Raw genomic sequence first — 17819 nt, forward strand, 5'->3', positions numbered from 1 at the left:
TCGTCAATACTATTAGCTAGCAAACTGGCCTAAATAACATGCTAGCACAAAGTGACGTGACATAAATCATTTTACACAAATGGTATTAAATCATTAAACTCACCTTTAGGTATTTACTCAACTAAATATAAAGAAATATTTATAATTGTGACTTTGATTTTAGTCATCAATTTCATATAGGCTACATTGAACAGGTGCTAGCGAGTAGCAAAATCTGTGAATATTTGACATCCCTCAAAAGGGGGTTCGAATTGCGTTGACACCATGCATCATAAACATAATTAACATAAATGACTATATTCAGTAGTTAAACTATCACAAACAAACCACTTTCACATAAGGTTTGTTAATAGTGTTAGCTAGAATACTATCCTACATAACACGCTAGCACAGAGTCACGTGACATTTAAAAAAAAAAGCACTTTCATTTTACTTAAATTGTATAAAATCATGAAACTAACCTTTCATGATTTACACGGAATAATGTTAGGGAATATAGATCAATTGTACGGCAAAGTGGGACATCTGAAACACAGACCAAAAAAATGCGTTATCCTTGTATTGAATCTAACAACAACACCAAGATTCCACCAGATGGCGCCAAAATAAGACATAATTGCTTTTGCCACAAAAGGAAATTGTAGGTAAGATTTTTAGCGAATAATGGCGGATATATACATATATATATATATATATATATATATATATATATATATATATATATATATATATATATATATATATCCGCCATGATATATATATAAATATATATATATGTTTATATATATATATATATCCGCCATTATATATATATATATATATATATATATATATATATATATATATATATATATATATATATATATATATTAGTGACAGCAAAGTCAAACAGTCATGTGAGAACCGCTTGAATTCATTCACCTGATTTTGTTCACCCAGAGCGGTCAAATGCACGTGATTGTTCTCTGTTGGGATATTTTGCCAATGAAAGGTTTTACCTGTGGGAATTGTTTTTTTTCTGTTTAGTTTTTTTTTTTAATGCAGCTATTCAGTGCTGCAGGGCATTATTTGAATTCCCCTGAAAGTAGTGCAGGAGGCCCAAGGGTCAAATAAATAGAAGAGGCTGTGATGCATTCAAGGCCTCTGATTTATTCAAATAGCAACGAAAAAGGAAAACAATTTAGTCTCGCTTTCTATCTGAATGCAACATTTTTTCAGTAATTGTTTCATTGAACTGAATTAGATTGAATTTAAAATATAAAGGCAATACTTTTGTTTTGGCTCACATTTTTTTTAGGTTTCTGAAAAAAACTATATGCCCTGTGATTGACCAACAGTCCAGGGCAGGCCCCACCTATCACCCAAATTCAACTGAGATAAACGACAGCTTAAGTGTGACCATAATGAGGACAAACACTTCAGAATGAATGGCTGAATTTGAATCATGGAAAGGGTTGTTTCTTCTGTCCACTAACAGCGGGCCAGGCAGGCGCATCAGGACACCGTCTGAATGACGATACTACCCTCTAGTGGCTAAAGTCAGTACTTCACCTCCGATTTTTTTTATCACCCTATTTACATGTATTGTAAATTGTGCGGTTTGTAATTAAAAAAAAAAAAATCTACAAAACTGAAATGTAAACGTCTTCACGATAAAAAAAAAAAAGTTGTTTCATAATCTGATTGGACAACAGAGCAGTAGTTTAACAATGACGTGTACTGCAAAGATGCTAGTAAGTAACCCGCAGCAGCTGCAAAGACCAACAGCGACTTCATGTAATCAGCCGGGGCAAGGCGACCTCCTCATTCAGCTCGCCAGGTCCATCACACCCTAATCTGCTTTATAGCAACACTATTATAACGTTGCCTTTCATAATACAGACAAAAGGGAGGGGGGGGGGGGCTGCAATAAGATTGGGCAGACCGATAGGCCTCTTATCTCTGCTACACAATAGCCGAGTTTAATCACAGTGTGTTTGTTTCACGCACACGGACACACGAGTGCCACGCTGAGCAAACACGAATCTCACCTCAGCCCGACAGCTGCTGCCTCAGATGCCAGGTAACGCTCAATGAGTGTATACAGATAATATGACGTTTAAGTCACAACTTTAAAATTCATTCATCGATAACTTTATTTGTGCACGCTACATTACAAAGCCACATGGCAACCACAAAATATAACGCGTGCTCCAGCCGACGTTTCGAAGAACAGCAGAGCCAATTCGAAGACAAGAACAAATCATTAGGTACACTTACACACGAATGAAATTACGCACATGTATATGTACATGAATAGCCTATGTACAGCATATTATTTTCCAAAATAATGCTAGCCACACAAAATTCCGAGAGTAGCCTATGTGCCAGATTTCATGCATCCCAATTTGAATGTTTTTTGTTGTTGTTGTTGTTTTTAACATTTATCTGCTCCTTATTAAGCACTGTAGTAGCTGCAATGCCACAAGATGGTGCCAAAGCCCTGGCTAATAGTGAAGTAAGAATTGGTGTCAAGGAAGTATGCTGATGATTCTGGGGGCATTTATTTAATTTTAAGGATAATGTAAGACAGGTTTAAAGGTGATTTTGGATCATAGTTTGTGATATAATAAATTATTCTTAATAAAAAATAAAATAAAGACAATTATAAAAGAAAATTAGTGGGAGGTCAATTTAGGACCCAGTCCCTGTCTGTACTTTCTGAATGCACTACAGATATGAGATGTAAACATTCAACAAAATTCTATTAGTTAGCAGCACATTTACTCACCAGCAAAATTCAAGTCTGGTGAACTATGAGTGACTATACACGTGTCACACCCCACATGCTCATTATCGCCCCCTACAGGGCATGCAGGCAGTGCAGCGTTGGCGGCGTCGGACCCGCGCGATGAGACGGGCGAGCTGGTGGGGCTAAACTGAAGCGCCGTGGTTTCCTGCAGCGTGTGCTCGCTAGTCTCCATCTCAAAAGCCGCCCCCGCCTGCATTGGCCCATGGACCCGGTGGACGGAGCTCGCCGGCGGGCCGCCGCTGCTGGTGGCGCAGCACGCCGCGAAGAAAGCCAGGGCGGTGAGCAGAAGCAGCGGCCCGATGACGATGGGGGGGTTGCCGCTCGGGACGAAGGTGCCGAAGGCGAAGGCGCCCACCAGGGTGATGTTGACGCCGGCCAGCAGCATGCACAGGCCGCACGCGCAGCAAAGCGGAGGCGAGGGCAGGCTGTGGGGACGGAGGCGTGCGTTGGGTTTTGGGACCCGCTTGGCTGCGGAGGGTCTGCACGTGTTTTCCGGCAGCACCATGGAGAGGTGCGCGAGGGGTCCAGACCAGCTGAAGAGCAAATGCAGAAGCGATGGACTCATCACCTGAGATGAAGAAGTTGGAAGAACACGTAAAATGAGGTACAGTTATCAGCAGTGTTGCCCAATTACCTTTCAAAAAGCAACTTAGTTACTTTAATTATGACTTTATTTTTAAAGTAACTAAGTTATTTTACTGATGGCTTGGTTTTAAAAGTAACTTAGTTACAGTTACTTTACTGATTATTTTACTTTAGAAAGTTACATTACCAATTACTTGATTAAAAAGTAACTTATGTTATTCACTAATTACTTAATTTCAAAAGTAAGGTATCTACCTCGCTGATGATTTGATTTTGAAAGCTAATTACTTTATTGATTACTTAAATTTAAAAGTAACTTATGTACTTTACTGATTACTTCATTTTAAAATAAGGTTTACTGAGTAATTGAAAGTGAGGTATATTGATTTAAAAAGTAACTTATGTTACTGATTACTTGATTTCAAAAGAAATTAAGTTACATTACAAGTTACTTTATCAGTTACTTTCAGAAGTCGGCGACAACCCTAAGCGGTTTTGCCAATACTTTAGTGGCAGTCCATTTTTAACAGTAATGTTTAAGGATAAAAGTTGTTATTAAAAAATAAACTAGACAGCCTTTTGACTTAAATTGTTTACTATAAAAAATCTATTTTTCTGGATTGCACTAAACATAAATTGTCTTCTAGTTTTTATTGAAAAAAATGAATATACCATTTTTATATACAGTGCCTGGTGATGTGTATATCTAATCGTCTTTTATTAGAAATGTATCTTTTAAAGGTAATGCACACATTTACAGTACTGACAAATTCATTCTTATGTAAATTGAAAAAAACTTGTTGCGTCATACCCTCTCAATTGCACCAAAATGGCAATTGCCCCCCATGACCTTTTACACTTCACACTTCACACAAATATCACGAAAAAGGGAGTGGGCAATCCCTTGTTAAGATATCAACATTTACTTACTTTAGATGGGCGGCTTTAATGGTGTTTGTCCCTCCATGCCCGAAGTGAACAGGATGCAGGAGAAGCGGACATCAGATGTCTCCTCTTTGCAGGAGCGGAGCACATTATGAGCTGCTGTCTCCACTCTGGTGCTCTACTGTGAACATGAAACGGCACGCCCACTCTTAAACCTGCAATACTATTACAAAAAAAAAAAGCAAAACAAAACGTTTAATTATATTCATTTTGTACCTAATGAAATTTAATTTCAATGAATAAAATGATTAAATAAAATTACATTAAATTTAATAACTCAAAAACAAAACAAAAATAATTGAAAATAAAATGAAATAACACTAAATTGATCAAATCAAATTAAATCAAATTTTAAAAGTAAACAGTAAATAAAAATGAAATTGTAAAAAAAAACAAAAATAAGTAATGTGTAAGTAAATTATATAAGACAATTAAATGAATCAACAAAAAATTATAAGCAATACATTTAACACTAAATTGCATTCAATAAAAACGTGCAAAAAATGTAAATGAAATCCAACTAAAAAAGGACAGTAAAATAGAATTGAATTAAAAACATTATTTATGTTTTTTGTGTGGTTAGATTCATAGTAGTGGACTTGCACTGAAGTGTTCCTAATATTTTGGTATCTTATCTTGCACATCATTCGGAGTTATATAATAAAATAACGTTCAACTACAGACACAATAGTTCATTTAGAATTGTTTTATTGAAAATATCCTCCCGCCTTCTGTACAAGCCCATTAACAAATTTAACAAGAATACAAATGGGGGAGGGGCTCCATAATTGCATACTTTTCTCATTTTCTGCCTCTTGAGTTATTGGTGCAAATAAACACAAATCAGATAAGAGGCTTTTCATTTAGCCAGCAGCTCAGCGTTGCTATAGAGATGTTGTGTCCACGGCAACCATGTGGAATCAAACGTACACTCACAACATATGAAACTAATCTCTGCCAAATAAAAAAATACTTCTTTAAATAAAATATTCCCATGTAACGTATAGCTTATCTAAGCTTGGTTTGTATTTCGTTCTTGGCACATTCAGGAGAAACAACAGAACATGATAGAGACATGCGCGAGGTATAAGATGTTCAATAAAACACTTTTTGATGAGTCATAAAAAGACCATTTGAGGCTCCTCCTCGTTTGATAACGCGTGTTATTATTTATCATTTGGTCGATCAAGCCACCACATTCACTTAAAAATAAATCCCTTTTAATACCAATATGAAATCTCCCGATATACCTTTATCGATGTTGATATGTGTGAACAACTCACATTTTAAGTTTCCAGACATAAAATGTGAAAGCACCAGGTTTGAATAAATAACAACTTTGTGCAAAGCAGGCTCCAACTTGAATGCGCTGAGACAAATCCAAGTTGAAAATACGTATAAACTAAACATGCGATGTACATCAGTAACGGGTATTACACTGTGAACAAAGAAATAAATCAGAACAAGTTCTTTCTTCACAGTCTGGAAATTACAATTAAAAATGGGCTTCGTACACATTAAGACTCCCTTTCACATACACGGATAGGCTTCATAAAAGCAAAACATAAGAAAAATATTCCTTCATGCAATTATGAGGCAATCATAAAGCAAGACGTTTGACTACAATAAATACAAAAATAATAAATGACCTACTGTATTCTTTCCTAAAAAACAAAAAAAAAAAATACATTTTGGTTTAAAATGTCAAGAGTTTCCCCGAGGTTTCCAAGAGGAAATGCAACTTTGCTGCAAGAGATAAGATACAGGCAGTGGGGAAGAAGAAAAAAAAGTTTCCACAACACAAACTTATCACACACATCCACGCGCACACACACACACAAATAATAAAAGTTGCGAACAGGATGGCGAGCGTCTCATTTTCAAGCCGTGAGCTCAGCCGCGCCGTCTCGGCCGCGCATGGCGTTGGACTGGGCCCTCCTGCGAGCCAGTCTGGAGTTGGACGGCGGAGAAAGCCTCATGGAGCAGATGTCGGCGGAGCAAAACGCTTCCTCTTCTTCTTCTTCCTCCTCCTGCTGGTGTTGCTGCTGCTGCTGCTCGTCGTGCTGCGAAAGCTGCCGATGGAAGGCGATGGCTTCGGCCGCAAACTGGCTCAAGTCTTTGGTGCTGCTGTTCCTGCGAGGTCGACGTACAGAACACGAGGAGTTGATTCGCTTTCACTTGAAAGGGTTAGCTTTTAACGGTCCGGTTTTACTTTTTTCGGTGCGACAAAAAATGTGCACGGCGGCCCACTGCATGTTAATTTATAAAACAAAAAAAAACACTTGAGCCTGGCAATACTTTTTTTTTTTTTTAGGCCAATGCTAATTTAAGGTCTTCCTTAACTCAACAACAAAGATATGACTTACAAGCAGAACATTTGACTTGCTTTCATATTTGTTTAACTTTGCAGCAGAGAAAAAATTGGCAAAAATCAAACATATTTTTCAAAACATGTTGATTTTTCCCCACATTTCTTTGAATCTCATTTCTGTCTTATGTTGTTATGCGTTAATGTGGGAGGGGGGAAACAGCCATCTTGATCCTTTCAACTATGAAGTGAAGGGAGTAGCTTCATTCACAGAGTCCATAGCCTTGTCTAACAGAAAAATAGTGCTTTGCTGCCATCTTGTGGCATGTGCAGGTAATTGGCAGGGAACTTGTGGATTTTTGCCATTAACGGCAGGGTTCGGAAGGACCGTCGTATATATAACTTTTTGGATGACTACATTTCTTCTCATGACATTTCAGTGGTTTCATGACTTTCCATCTTACCTCTGTAGGACATGAGGAGTTGGAAGACCTCTCTCTGGTGCGTTCTGTACAAAATGCAGGTGCGAATGAAATTCCGGTCTCCAATACCAAACAGCAAGCAAAAACCAAAACCTACCCCCTGCACCCAAGGGTGCTTGAGGACCTGAGCGGCGCTGATGCGCAGGGTGGCGTCTCGTACCAGCAGCTTGCTGATAAGATCCTTGGCGGCATCTGTGATGTGAGCCCAATCCTTGTCCGGAAACTCGTATTTGCCCTGCTGGATGCTCTCGAACAGGTGACTCTGGGGGGGGGGCGGAGCAGGACATGCGTCACGCATTCTCGAACGGAGGCGACATTCTCAGCACGCAAGCGCCATCTTCCCCTCAAGTTCTATTTTTGAAATGCGATCTGCTCGCGATTGCGCGTGGGCGGCGCCTGATGGAGCGATACCGTTAGTCAGATGATGATCAGGTGATGACGGAGAAAAGTGACGGATGTTCGACGCCACGCAGAATGCACACAAAAATGTCAGGAAAGGGAAGTGAATGCTACGTTTGCTTTTAGGCTAACGATATGTGGATGTGTCACCTTACAGACGGTGTCGTCTCATCTGGGTGAGTGTACCTGGCACGTGCGGCATGTTTCCCCCCGGTCCCACCCACAGTCGCTGCCACAGTGGCCCGTGAAGGGCGGGCTGCCACTTAACAGGATGTAGAGAATGACCCCGAGGCTCCACAGGTCGCAGCGCTTGTCGTAGAAGGACGCCTCGTCGGTGAACACCTCCACCACTTCTGGGGCCATGTATTCAGCTGAGCCACACTAAAAGGTGACAACACATGACCAGATGTTTGTAGCATGCTAATGAATAACCTATATTGAACGTAGTGGAATGCTAATAGGTAAGTTGTAGCTTCTGTCATCTAGTGGAAGAGCATTTAATTGCTCTGGTTGTCACTATACATAGCTTGCAAAGATTAACATTATTTATAATATATTTTTTTAGACTAATTAGGTGATATTGGATGATTTCCTGTCATTAACCAGACCGTGACGTCATTGACAGCCAAGTCATCGTCAATTGGTACATTATCACTCACTTAACTTTTCTTGCAGTAAAATAATAGCTGCATAACATTCGCTTGGTAACAATTTCATTCGCTTGGTAAAAACAAAAACTAAAAGGCTATGTCTTAAAAAGGACAAACAAACAACGTAATGTTGTTAGCGGAGGACAAACGAACGACTTAATGTTGTTAGCGTTAGCCACAGCTAACTGGCTAGCCTAGCACTTACTTAATCATCTCTCATGGTCCCCTAATGACACAAATCACTGATCTAAGTTCTGAATCTTACCGGTGTAGTGAGTTCTGGAGTGGTGATAGGTGTGCAGGCGCTGCTGAGTTGCACGCCGCTTCCCAGGTCAAAGTCACAGATCTTAACCGGTGACACCTGGAAAAAAAGGCAGATGGAGAGTTGCTGAAGGTCAGAAAAATAAAAAAGGTGAAATGTTCTACTACAGGGATGGATTAATATTATTTGAAAAAAGATATATATATATATTTTTACAAACCCAAAGAGTTTTTCACACACCAAAAAATTGCTGATTAACTTTTAATACGCATTTGCCAAGAAAAACACGGTGTAAAGGGGCAGGAAAATAATCATGGGAAAAAAATTATTAATAATACTGAAGTAGTATACTGTCCTATACTATGAAATATATTAAGACAACGTGTTTTGTCCACATAAAAAAAAAATCTGTGTGTGTGTGTGTGTGTGTGGGGGGCAAACAAACAAAATATTAAGAATACTGAAGTAATATCACCATCCACCACTAGTTGGCAGACAAGGCTGAGTTGCACTCACAATGGTCAAATAGAATAGAATTGGAATTGTTGTCATAGCTTTAGTTTGGATGTATGTGGTGCTATGTGGTCCCCTCCAGCATTTATTGTCTGCAAAGTCTACCTTAGGCACATTTTATGATCTATTTTCAAGCTCTTAGCACCTTACACATGTGGTACATTACCTTGTTTTGTTTTAGGGGAAAGGCATTTATTAAAACATTCTAAATAAGGTCTTTTCAATCATTTAAAGCACCCATTTGCAGCCTGACTTACTTGATCAGTGTCTTCACAAAGGACGTTCTCCAGTTTGAGGTCCCTGTGAGCAATGCCTGAAAGGATAACAGTGTTACCGTGACAACTGGGACAGCTCGGCCAAATGTGGGTAGACGAGACAAGGAGGTGCTTTACCCTTTATGTGTAGAAAGTCAAGCGCTTGGGCGATGTCACGGACCACCTTGCTGGCCTCCAGCTCATCAAAGTGCTTCCGGTTCTGGATGTGTGTAAGAATGGAACCTGGAGAGACAAAACAATCGCATCGTGTCGGTGCGTGTCTCATAGCGTAAGGACAAAATGGTCGCTGTTCTTTCCGCTCACCTCCTCGCAACTTTTCAAACACCAAATAAAAGCAGGCGCCGTCTTCAAAGAACTCAATCAGTTCCAAAATGTTTCTGAGCCCAAAGATCGCCAATTTAGTTTCAGTTCACATGAATTGTGGTCATTTCACCGAACGTCTTTCAAAAATGACATGAATCTCCTCACTTGTTTCCTTGACACTGGTAAAGCGTCTCCACTTCTCGGAAGACTCGGTTGCGGCTGTGACCCGCACTCTTTTCGATGATCTGCGTGACAGATGAAAAATACATTTCAATGCAATGTTATGTAACCATCTGCATAGTTTGCTTAAAGACAACATCAGCTTTGAAAGATTTCAATCCAAGTCAACACTACAACACCAATCTCAAAAGCACTTTTTTCCACATGAACCGTGAACAGTTCGTTTGAAGTACATGAGCTGTTAGCTGAATTATTGGGTTGATTTCCCCTTTAAACCATCATCATTCAAAAAAAATAACAGATTAATTAATTACTGCCAGTCCTCAAAAACTAACCGTATCAAAATGTCTCACATTGCCATTTTACAGAAACTAATTTTAAAAATCACCTTTACTGCATATTCCTGCCCATTCTGCAGGCTGACGCATCCTTGGACTTTGGCAAAGGCCCCCTGGCCAAGCACCTCATCTGTCAGCTTGTAAAGGTCTAAAATGAATGAAGAACAAGTTCAATACACATCAATGAGTCATACTCAAATCTGGCCATTATTACCATCAAAAGTCCCAGTGGGGTTGTTTGTCGCCCGTGATCTTTTCTTCTTCTTTCGTTTGGCTGCATCAGGGATGTTCAAAGGCTGGCTTTTCTCAACTTCTGATGTAGCGCATGACGATAACAAATGAAGACATTTGAAACCATTGTCCACTGCACTGAACAATAAGGCTGTGTCATACCTGCAGGGACTTGAGCGATGTGCTGCCTGTCCTCTGAAGCCATCCCATTCTGCTGCTGCTGCTGCTGCTGCTCCCCATAACACTGCCCTACTTGGCCCAGAGCCAGGGAGTTGCCCTGGAACAGACAGGAAACGAGGGAGGAAACATAAGAGTAAGTGTGAAATCAATCATCCTGTTGAGAAGTTAGAAGAGAAAATGCATGGTTTTCTACTTAAATTTTACATTCTAAACACTTATTTTGAAGAGGTACCACACCTCAGGGAAACATAAAAAAAATCCAAAATTATACACCTCTAAAGTCAGAACAATAGCACAAATCTCCCTTAATGAAAAAAAACATCCTAGAATGGATTGTGTTGAACATTAGACTGGATTAGAACTTTTTTTTTTTTTTTTTGCAACAATCACAATTAATGTCAAACTTTTTTTTTGCATCCCTTCTCTAAGGCAACCTGCCAGAACAGTAGTTCGCTGTTAGTAGACAAAATGCCAACCTTATCGGCTATTACCAGACAGATCTACACTAAAAGTCATAGCACATGACTCACAGAGTGATGGAACGTCTGAGTGTAAAGGTAGATAAGGCTGACAAGTCAGTGTACTGATAAGATGATTTCACATCGACGTGGTGACAGATGGTACCTGGAGCGAGCGCTGGAAGACTTGCAACTCCGTCATCATGCGGTGCCTCACCATAGCTGCCAACTGAGGGAACATTACAAATATTTAGTTGACCTGGAATACCCTGCACGATCAGATGTAATGTACTCAGATGCGATAACAAGATCGTCAGTCAAGAGCATGATTTCACGTATCAACTATTGCCTCACAGATGGGTTATTTCTTTGGTTGCACATAGACGATTGTGAAATAGTAATTAAAATGATTATAAAAATTATGTGTAGTCTCGGTATTAGACCATATAGTTAAGTGCTAAAGCTGTAAACTGATAACATTACAACGTGTCAATTTTATTTTGCATTTTAACCATGTAAAACGCTCTGTGATCTCTCTGAGAGAAGTGTTATATAAATAAATGAGCTTACCAGGACACATCAGTATGAAATCCAATAGCTAGACAACGTTAGCAAATCCAAACCAGGTCGTGACGTCATTGACAGCCAAGCCATCGTCAATTGGTACATTATCACTCACTTAATTTTAATTGCAGTAAAATAATAGCTTCATAACATTCGCTTGGTAACAATTTCATTCGCTTGGCAAAAACAAAAACTAAAAGGCTATGTCTTAAAAAGGACAAACAAACGACGTAATGTTGTTAGCGGAGGACAAACAAACGACGTAATGTTGTTAGCGTTAGCCACACAGCTAACTGGCTAGCCAAGCACAAACCTATAAAACGATTGTAATTTACGCCAACCCTAAATACTTTATACAAAGACAAGCCATGTGCCGTTAAAGCAAATCTGAGCCATAAAATGGTCTTGTAACCTGAACATTCTCCGAACTGGTCGCATCCCCGCGGGTCAGAGCCTCCGAGAGCTGATGTAAGCTCCCATCGCCAGCTGAAAGCCACCAGTCGACCAGTAGCGGTGACGCGCCCAGCGGGAAAACACATGAACACATACAGACACGCCTATTTCCGCGTTTTCTCTTCGTCTATTGGTTGGATATAAAAACGTCACGTTTACGTCATCCGGCACGCCTCTTCAAGTTATAGGGAATGTTTTGAACTTTAAACGGGTCTTTTCCAATCTTTATGGTTTCATAGCTTGTCATATACTCTTATTTTCTTCCCTCATTTCGCCTTTCATAACCATTTATACGAGGCAATCATTTTAAACCTTTGTTAAATGAGAGTACTCATTAATGTACATGCTTCATGACAATAAAGTTTTAACTTTTACGTTTAGTTTTGCCTTACCGGGAAAAGTTTCTAACAACGACACATGATCAAAAGTAGCTGAGACCTGGTCAATAGAAAGTAAAATAACAAAATTCAAAACTTTTTTAAACGACGCCAGGGTACTGGGAGCAAATTCCCAAAGACACAACGTCCCTTTATATGTTTCAAAAGTAGTTATTCATACACAAGTTAACTTTGACACGTGTGTGCTTAGAAGCTGCAAATACTTTTCCAAGGTTAGAATCTATATACATATACAGTATTATTTTATGTTTTTTTTTTTTTTTGCATGCTATTTACCATATATGCAGTTTTTATTGCAGCCCCAAAGTAATGACTTATGGAGCCCTGGTGGAGCCAACTTTCAGAACCAATTCTTTAGATAACACACAGCATAACTTACATTTATTCATATTTATTCTTTCCCTTTAAGGCTGACCCTAATTCAGGGTTTGTAAAACTTGTAAAATACAATCTTTTACTCAATAAAAGTCCAACAAGTTCAGCATATCATATAAAAGGCCAACCATAAATACACGCACAGGATGAAAAACAGGAGGAAAGACAGATGAAATCTCGAACCAGCTCACAGCCAAATAAAAACAGCACCAAATTTGTAACACATCTTGACACCACCTGAAAAAGTGTGGTTGGATAGTAAAAATTCACAGTGACACTCATACAGCTCACATTGTAATATGTAGACATTAATGTGAAATTTCTTAAGAGTCCATTGAAGGTGAACATTTTGTCTTCATCTTTGCAGTTTAATTGCAAATCTTCTCAGTCATCTCTTTCTGTATGAAAACAAAACAGAGGAAGACATTACAATTGTGGACATAAACAGAATGAGCCTCATCCCTATTTTATATTCTTAATTAGGACACATTCTGATCTTTACAATAATGAATGCCAACGATGGATTTTCTCAGTCTCCTTTCATGCTCACGATCAGAGACATTAGACAATGACATTTGATTGCATAACACAAGGTCAAGGCCACGCTCATGTCTCACCAGGGGCTCAAGTTCAGAGTGGTCGATGAGGTTGAACTCTGAAATGAAGAAGTAGTAGTGCTTGTAGCAGGTGTTGATGTGAGCCTCGGCGCCCATGCTGCAGATGCTGTCAAAGTGATGGATGTAAACGTGCACAAACACCCTGAAGAGTCGGCTCAGGATCTTTTTGCACACCTGCTGGAAATTCTTGGGAAAAGGAACACCTGCAGTGGACATGGAAAAATATATGTTCACTCTCCTTTCAGGTTTTTTTTTTTGTTTCTTTTTTTTTTTTTAAATTATCATCAAATTATATTATTAATTTCCAACAGTCCATTTCTCTTCATTTCGTAGCATTTTTGATGATTGAACCGCTTTTAGAATGTGAAAGAATGAAAATGTATTATTATTTTTTTTGTCCAATCAGATTTCAGCCTCTAAGTGTTGCCATGTCAATCTAATCTGCCCATGGCCAACTCGCTGGCTCATAACGGCAGCACTTTTACGTCCTCTGATTGGCCGGTCAATGGAAAACTGTTACACCCAAATTAGACTAGCAAAATGTCTGTAATCTGTAGACGAATTAAATGTGGGGCCATTTCGTCATGATAATCTATCATCATTCCCGATAATGAATACAATTGTGGTAATTATCAAGTCTGTTGATGCGACACAACATCCCCACCATTTGATTGCTTCTAAATGTCAGCCTCAAGGTTCAATTAACCTTGTTTGAATCTTTAGCTAATTGAAGCTTAATGAAGCCGTCATTCGATTTCGTAAAGGACTCCACACGCACCTACTCTGGTGGGGAAGATGTCCTCATCGTTGATGAGCGACTCTATCCAGTCCATCATCAGGTTCATGTACATGAGAGCAGGCAGTTTGGTAGGTTTCCTGTAATCTTCACCATCCTGCCACCTGTACTCGTACCTGAGCCCCCCGGACATGATCGGACAGGTGCGTTCGGTGCAGTACTCGCTGACCGTGCCGTAGATCAGGTTGATTCTGTTAAAGAAATCCACCACGTGCATGGCGACCCAGTCATTGAGGCTCTCGCCCTCGGGCAGCTGCACCACCTTCCTCAGGTCAAGGCCGGACTTGAGCGAGGCTTGCGCCTTCTTGTACAGTTCAAAACGCTGTGTGCCGGGTTCAAAGCGTTTCCTAGGTCGGAACGTTTTGTCTTTGCTAAACACCTGACCCAGACACAAAGCCATGTCCACAGCAGTTTCTCCCCACAGATGGGCAGTTTGTACTCTCCAGAATGTGTTTGATGGTGTTGAGGAGGGCAGTTTCTGGCCTGGAGGAGGTCACAACAGGGGTAGAGCTTGGTCAAGGCTGGCTCCAGATGCTTGGGACGTTCACTGTGAAGCATAAAACATTTTATATTTCATGACTGTCTGTCATTCCTTAACATGAGTAGTAAAAAGTGTGATTATGAGAAAACATGACAGTTTGTGAAGTGAATGAGGAATGCCATGTAAAAAAAAAAAAAAAAAAACTCTTGACGTTCAACTTCAACCATAGAAGTCACTGCATGTATATTGTTATTGTTGTATCACTAGCCATTTCTCAGTCCTTTGCTGTATTCTAACTTGAGTCATCACAAAAGCACATTTTAGCGTTAAAGTGGAAGTCAACATTTATTGACAATAATATGCTATGTGTGACCTCACTAGTCTAAACATGACATTCTGATTAATATTACATTTGTGGAATCCATTCCAGGGGGCAACCATTTTGTCACTTCCTGTCGACTGAAGATGACATCACAGTTGCTGAGGGCTCATGCTGCATTCGAGGATGGCCGTAAGTCGGATTTATCCGAGTTGTTTTTTTTCCAGTTCCAACCTAAAAGCGTTTGAGGCAAAAGTAAACAACCAAATTGGCGGATAGTGATAAATTGTTTTACTTTGGTCCTTAAAACTCATTTTGACCTCCAGCACACTTGCCTTGTCGCAATTTTGCCTAATTTATTGTTTTTATCTTATTTTATAAGTATTTCATACAGTTCAGTAGTTTAACGTATAATTTCATGGAGGGAGATAACGGCATACTGTCACGTACGTTGTGTTACGTGGAGTTAGGTGGAATATTTATGAATGAAGAAAGCTCTCTAGTTTTATACTCGAGTAAATTGTGTTTTACCATTCACGGTCTGTTTCCAAAGGGGTCGCCATTGTAGTCCGTCGGTGAAGTAATAGTAATGGTACTTTTTCACCCCACCAACATCGCAAGCAAGATTTCCTAGTTCAAGGGGGCGTTCCCATACGCACTTCCTGGTTTGAAGTCGGAAAAGTCCGACCATCCACGAATGAAGCATCGAGCAATGACCAACCACAGCTCACCTGTTTTCTGAAACTGCACTGTGATTGGTTGTTACCTGAGCAACTGGGATTCTGGCGCTGATAAAAAAAAAATAGAAATAAAATAACTGCTGGATTTTACTGCTTAACTCATATTCCACTAACCAGAATACCGTATTTAGACAAGTGGGGCTGCATAGAACATAATATTGTCAAGAATTTTTGGGGTGTTGACTTCCACTTTTAAAACATTTGGTCAGAAATGGGTGTTTCTGATGGAACCAACCATGTTCTCCTGTTGATATACTAAAGATTAACAGAAATTTAGTAAACAAACTTATTATTTTGTCTGGTGGACAAAGAGATTCTATTATTTTGTTTCGTTAGATTCTGTGCTTACGTACATACCATTTGGCAGTCATTCATACTGCAGACGTCTCATTAGCCAAGCAGATGCAACCTCAATAAACAGCACATTACATTTGATTATTATGAGCTGGCATTTGGAATACGCCACTTTTTTTTTTTTAACTGTCTTGTGCTTATGCTCTCTATAGTGAACTTTCCATTTAGATTAAAGCATGACCTCCACTGATTGGACTCTGCAGCCAAGTGACCTTGGCTGCAACATGACACTATCATCAACATTTGTGTGTAAAGTGACTCTATACAATTCCTGCCATGGTTCTTCTCTGAATCACTCTACGAGCATAACTTTTGGTTTCTTTTTGAGTTCACATTATCAGTCCGTGTCCAAATGACACTTAAAAGTTTGTCCATTGCTGATTGAAAACAGTTAATAAAACTCCCCCTAAAAAAAATGTACAGGGGAAAAAAGATGACATCACCAAAATGATCTTAGAGTGTGTGATCTGCAAAAGAGATCATTTTTCTTCCTCTGCCGGCTAGTTCAGTGGGGGAGCGTGAATACGTGGTCATGAGATAGCCCCATAACAAAAGAGTTTAGAGGAAGACTTAAACATCAAACAGACATAAACATGGACGACCTATATAGTCAATAAATGTAATAGCAAAAAAAAAAAAAAGATAAACACTTGTGGGTTACAAGACTTTTACTCCCTGCCATAGCCTCAAGCTGAAGCATGTCTGATCATGCACTCATATCACGTATGCATACTTCCCTGGTGTTTATTGACACCACACGCTAAAAACAAACCCATTCAAGGCCTGCATGGTCTAAATCAAAACAAAGGTTTGGCTGTTTAAAGCATGAACTTAAATGAGATTTGTTCACATAGTAGGAAAAAAATAAGTTTCCACTGTACCTGTTTGCTATCCTACAGTGGCGGCTCCACAATGTTGGCGAAAGCTTTGTGAGAGGCCAGAGTGGATTTTGGAGGACAGCTCCAGCTGCTTTACCTCCTTCTCCTCCCTCCTACCTCCCCTCTCTCTCTCTCTCTCTCTCTCTCTCTCCCCTGCCTCAAACAGACATCCAACTTCACTCCGCAGCAAAAGCGCAAGTCAAGAAAAAGCTGAACTGCTCGCTTGGCTTCCCTTCCTGCGGATGATGTCACATCCTGACTTTGTCTTCTGGGCCTGCTCTTGCTACATATGCCTCAAGTGTGTGAACGGCCTGGGAAAGGCCTTCTAATTTCAGCCCTTCCTCTTTCTTTTCCCCCCCTTACTTTTCCTCATCCTACAAGCCCGCGGAAGCCCGGCCCCCTCTCTGATGAAGTGGGCCACGTCTATCCACCACAAGTACAGAGCAGAGAGCACAACAATCCCACAAATATGTCAGAATATCTGGCAGAGCGGGCTGCTCTTTCATGGCAAACATATCATTTAAATCTTTTGCCTCGAGAAAATGTTTTCATGGCCTGTTTAAAACAGGCTTGAATCAAAAGTTCATAAAGAGAACAGGGTTGTCTGGTGAAGCATATTGTCACTTTAAAGTCCCAAGGTGTTCTGTGGCTCTTTAAAGGTGGAGCAAGTAGGTATCAGTTTCTCTGCTTTGTATATAGATAGACAACCCACATCACTCTTTCTATACTTGTCGGGAATGTGAGTCGGCAACATATAGGGATGATAAAAGAAACTCCCTCATGAAACTTCATTCACAAGTTTCTCAAATTGTTTGCGGCATACAAACGGAACCGTGCAATTTTCTTCAAGAAATGAAATGACATTTGTATATTCTGAGGTTCAGCTTCTTAGTTAGTAAATGTTTTCGACTATTTATAGACGGGTGGTAATGAAGCAAAAATAC

The 17819-nt window shown here is 39.7% G+C and overlaps 3 protein-coding genes across 4 annotated transcripts; all 3 read right to left on the reverse strand.

The window, feature by feature from the left end:
- Nucleotides 1-2163: 2163 nt before the first annotated feature.
- Nucleotides 2164-4385, reverse strand: LOC144062890 (transmembrane protein 275-like). The gene is made up of 2 exons (XM_077584686.1): nt 4307-4385; nt 2164-3359 (listed from the first exon to the last, which is right to left on the reverse strand). Exon 2 carries the CDS (start codon nt 3354-3356, stop codon nt 2763-2765), a length of 594 nt encoding a protein of 197 aa, XP_077440812.1. The 5' UTR covers nt 3357-3359; nt 4307-4385; the 3' UTR covers nt 2164-2762.
- A 627-nt stretch (nt 4386-5012) lies between these two features.
- mknk1 (MAPK interacting serine/threonine kinase 1) lies at nt 5013-11972 on the reverse strand. Its single transcript, XM_077584350.1, has 14 exons — nt 11877-11972; nt 11067-11129; nt 10425-10539; nt 10246-10344; nt 10082-10179; nt 9679-9758; nt 9514-9587; nt 9328-9432; nt 9193-9248; nt 8426-8521; nt 7697-7891; nt 7209-7373; nt 7094-7137; nt 5013-6454 (listed from the first exon to the last, which is right to left on the reverse strand). The coding sequence occupies exons 2-14, from the start codon at nt 11118-11120 to the stop codon at nt 6202-6204; spliced, it is 1434 nt and encodes a 477-aa protein (XP_077440476.1). The 5' UTR covers nt 11121-11129; nt 11877-11972; the 3' UTR covers nt 5013-6201.
- A 718-nt stretch (nt 11973-12690) lies between these two features.
- Nucleotides 12691-17139, reverse strand: mob3c (MOB kinase activator 3C). 2 transcript variants are annotated; one of them, XM_077584184.1, is made up of 4 exons: nt 16879-17105; nt 14086-14650; nt 13308-13510; nt 12691-13088 (listed from the first exon to the last, which is right to left on the reverse strand). In XM_077584184.1, the coding sequence occupies exons 2-4, from the start codon at nt 14501-14503 to the stop codon at nt 13059-13061; spliced, it is 651 nt and encodes a 216-aa protein (XP_077440310.1). In that variant the 5' UTR covers nt 14504-14650; nt 16879-17105; the 3' UTR covers nt 12691-13058. The 2 variants fall into 2 exon arrangements, with proteins under 2 accessions (XP_077440310.1, XP_077440311.1); XM_077584185.1 differs by lacking the exon at nt 12691-13088 and having other exon boundaries at nt 13320-13510; nt 14090-14650; nt 16879-17139.
- Nucleotides 17140-17819: the final 680 nt, after the last annotated feature.

The sequence above is a fragment of the Vanacampus margaritifer genome, chromosome 13 (genome assembly GCF_051991255.1).
Source record: "Vanacampus margaritifer isolate UIUO_Vmar chromosome 13, RoL_Vmar_1.0, whole genome shotgun sequence".
Taxonomy (NCBI): domain Eukaryota; kingdom Metazoa; phylum Chordata; class Actinopteri; order Syngnathiformes; family Syngnathidae; genus Vanacampus; species Vanacampus margaritifer.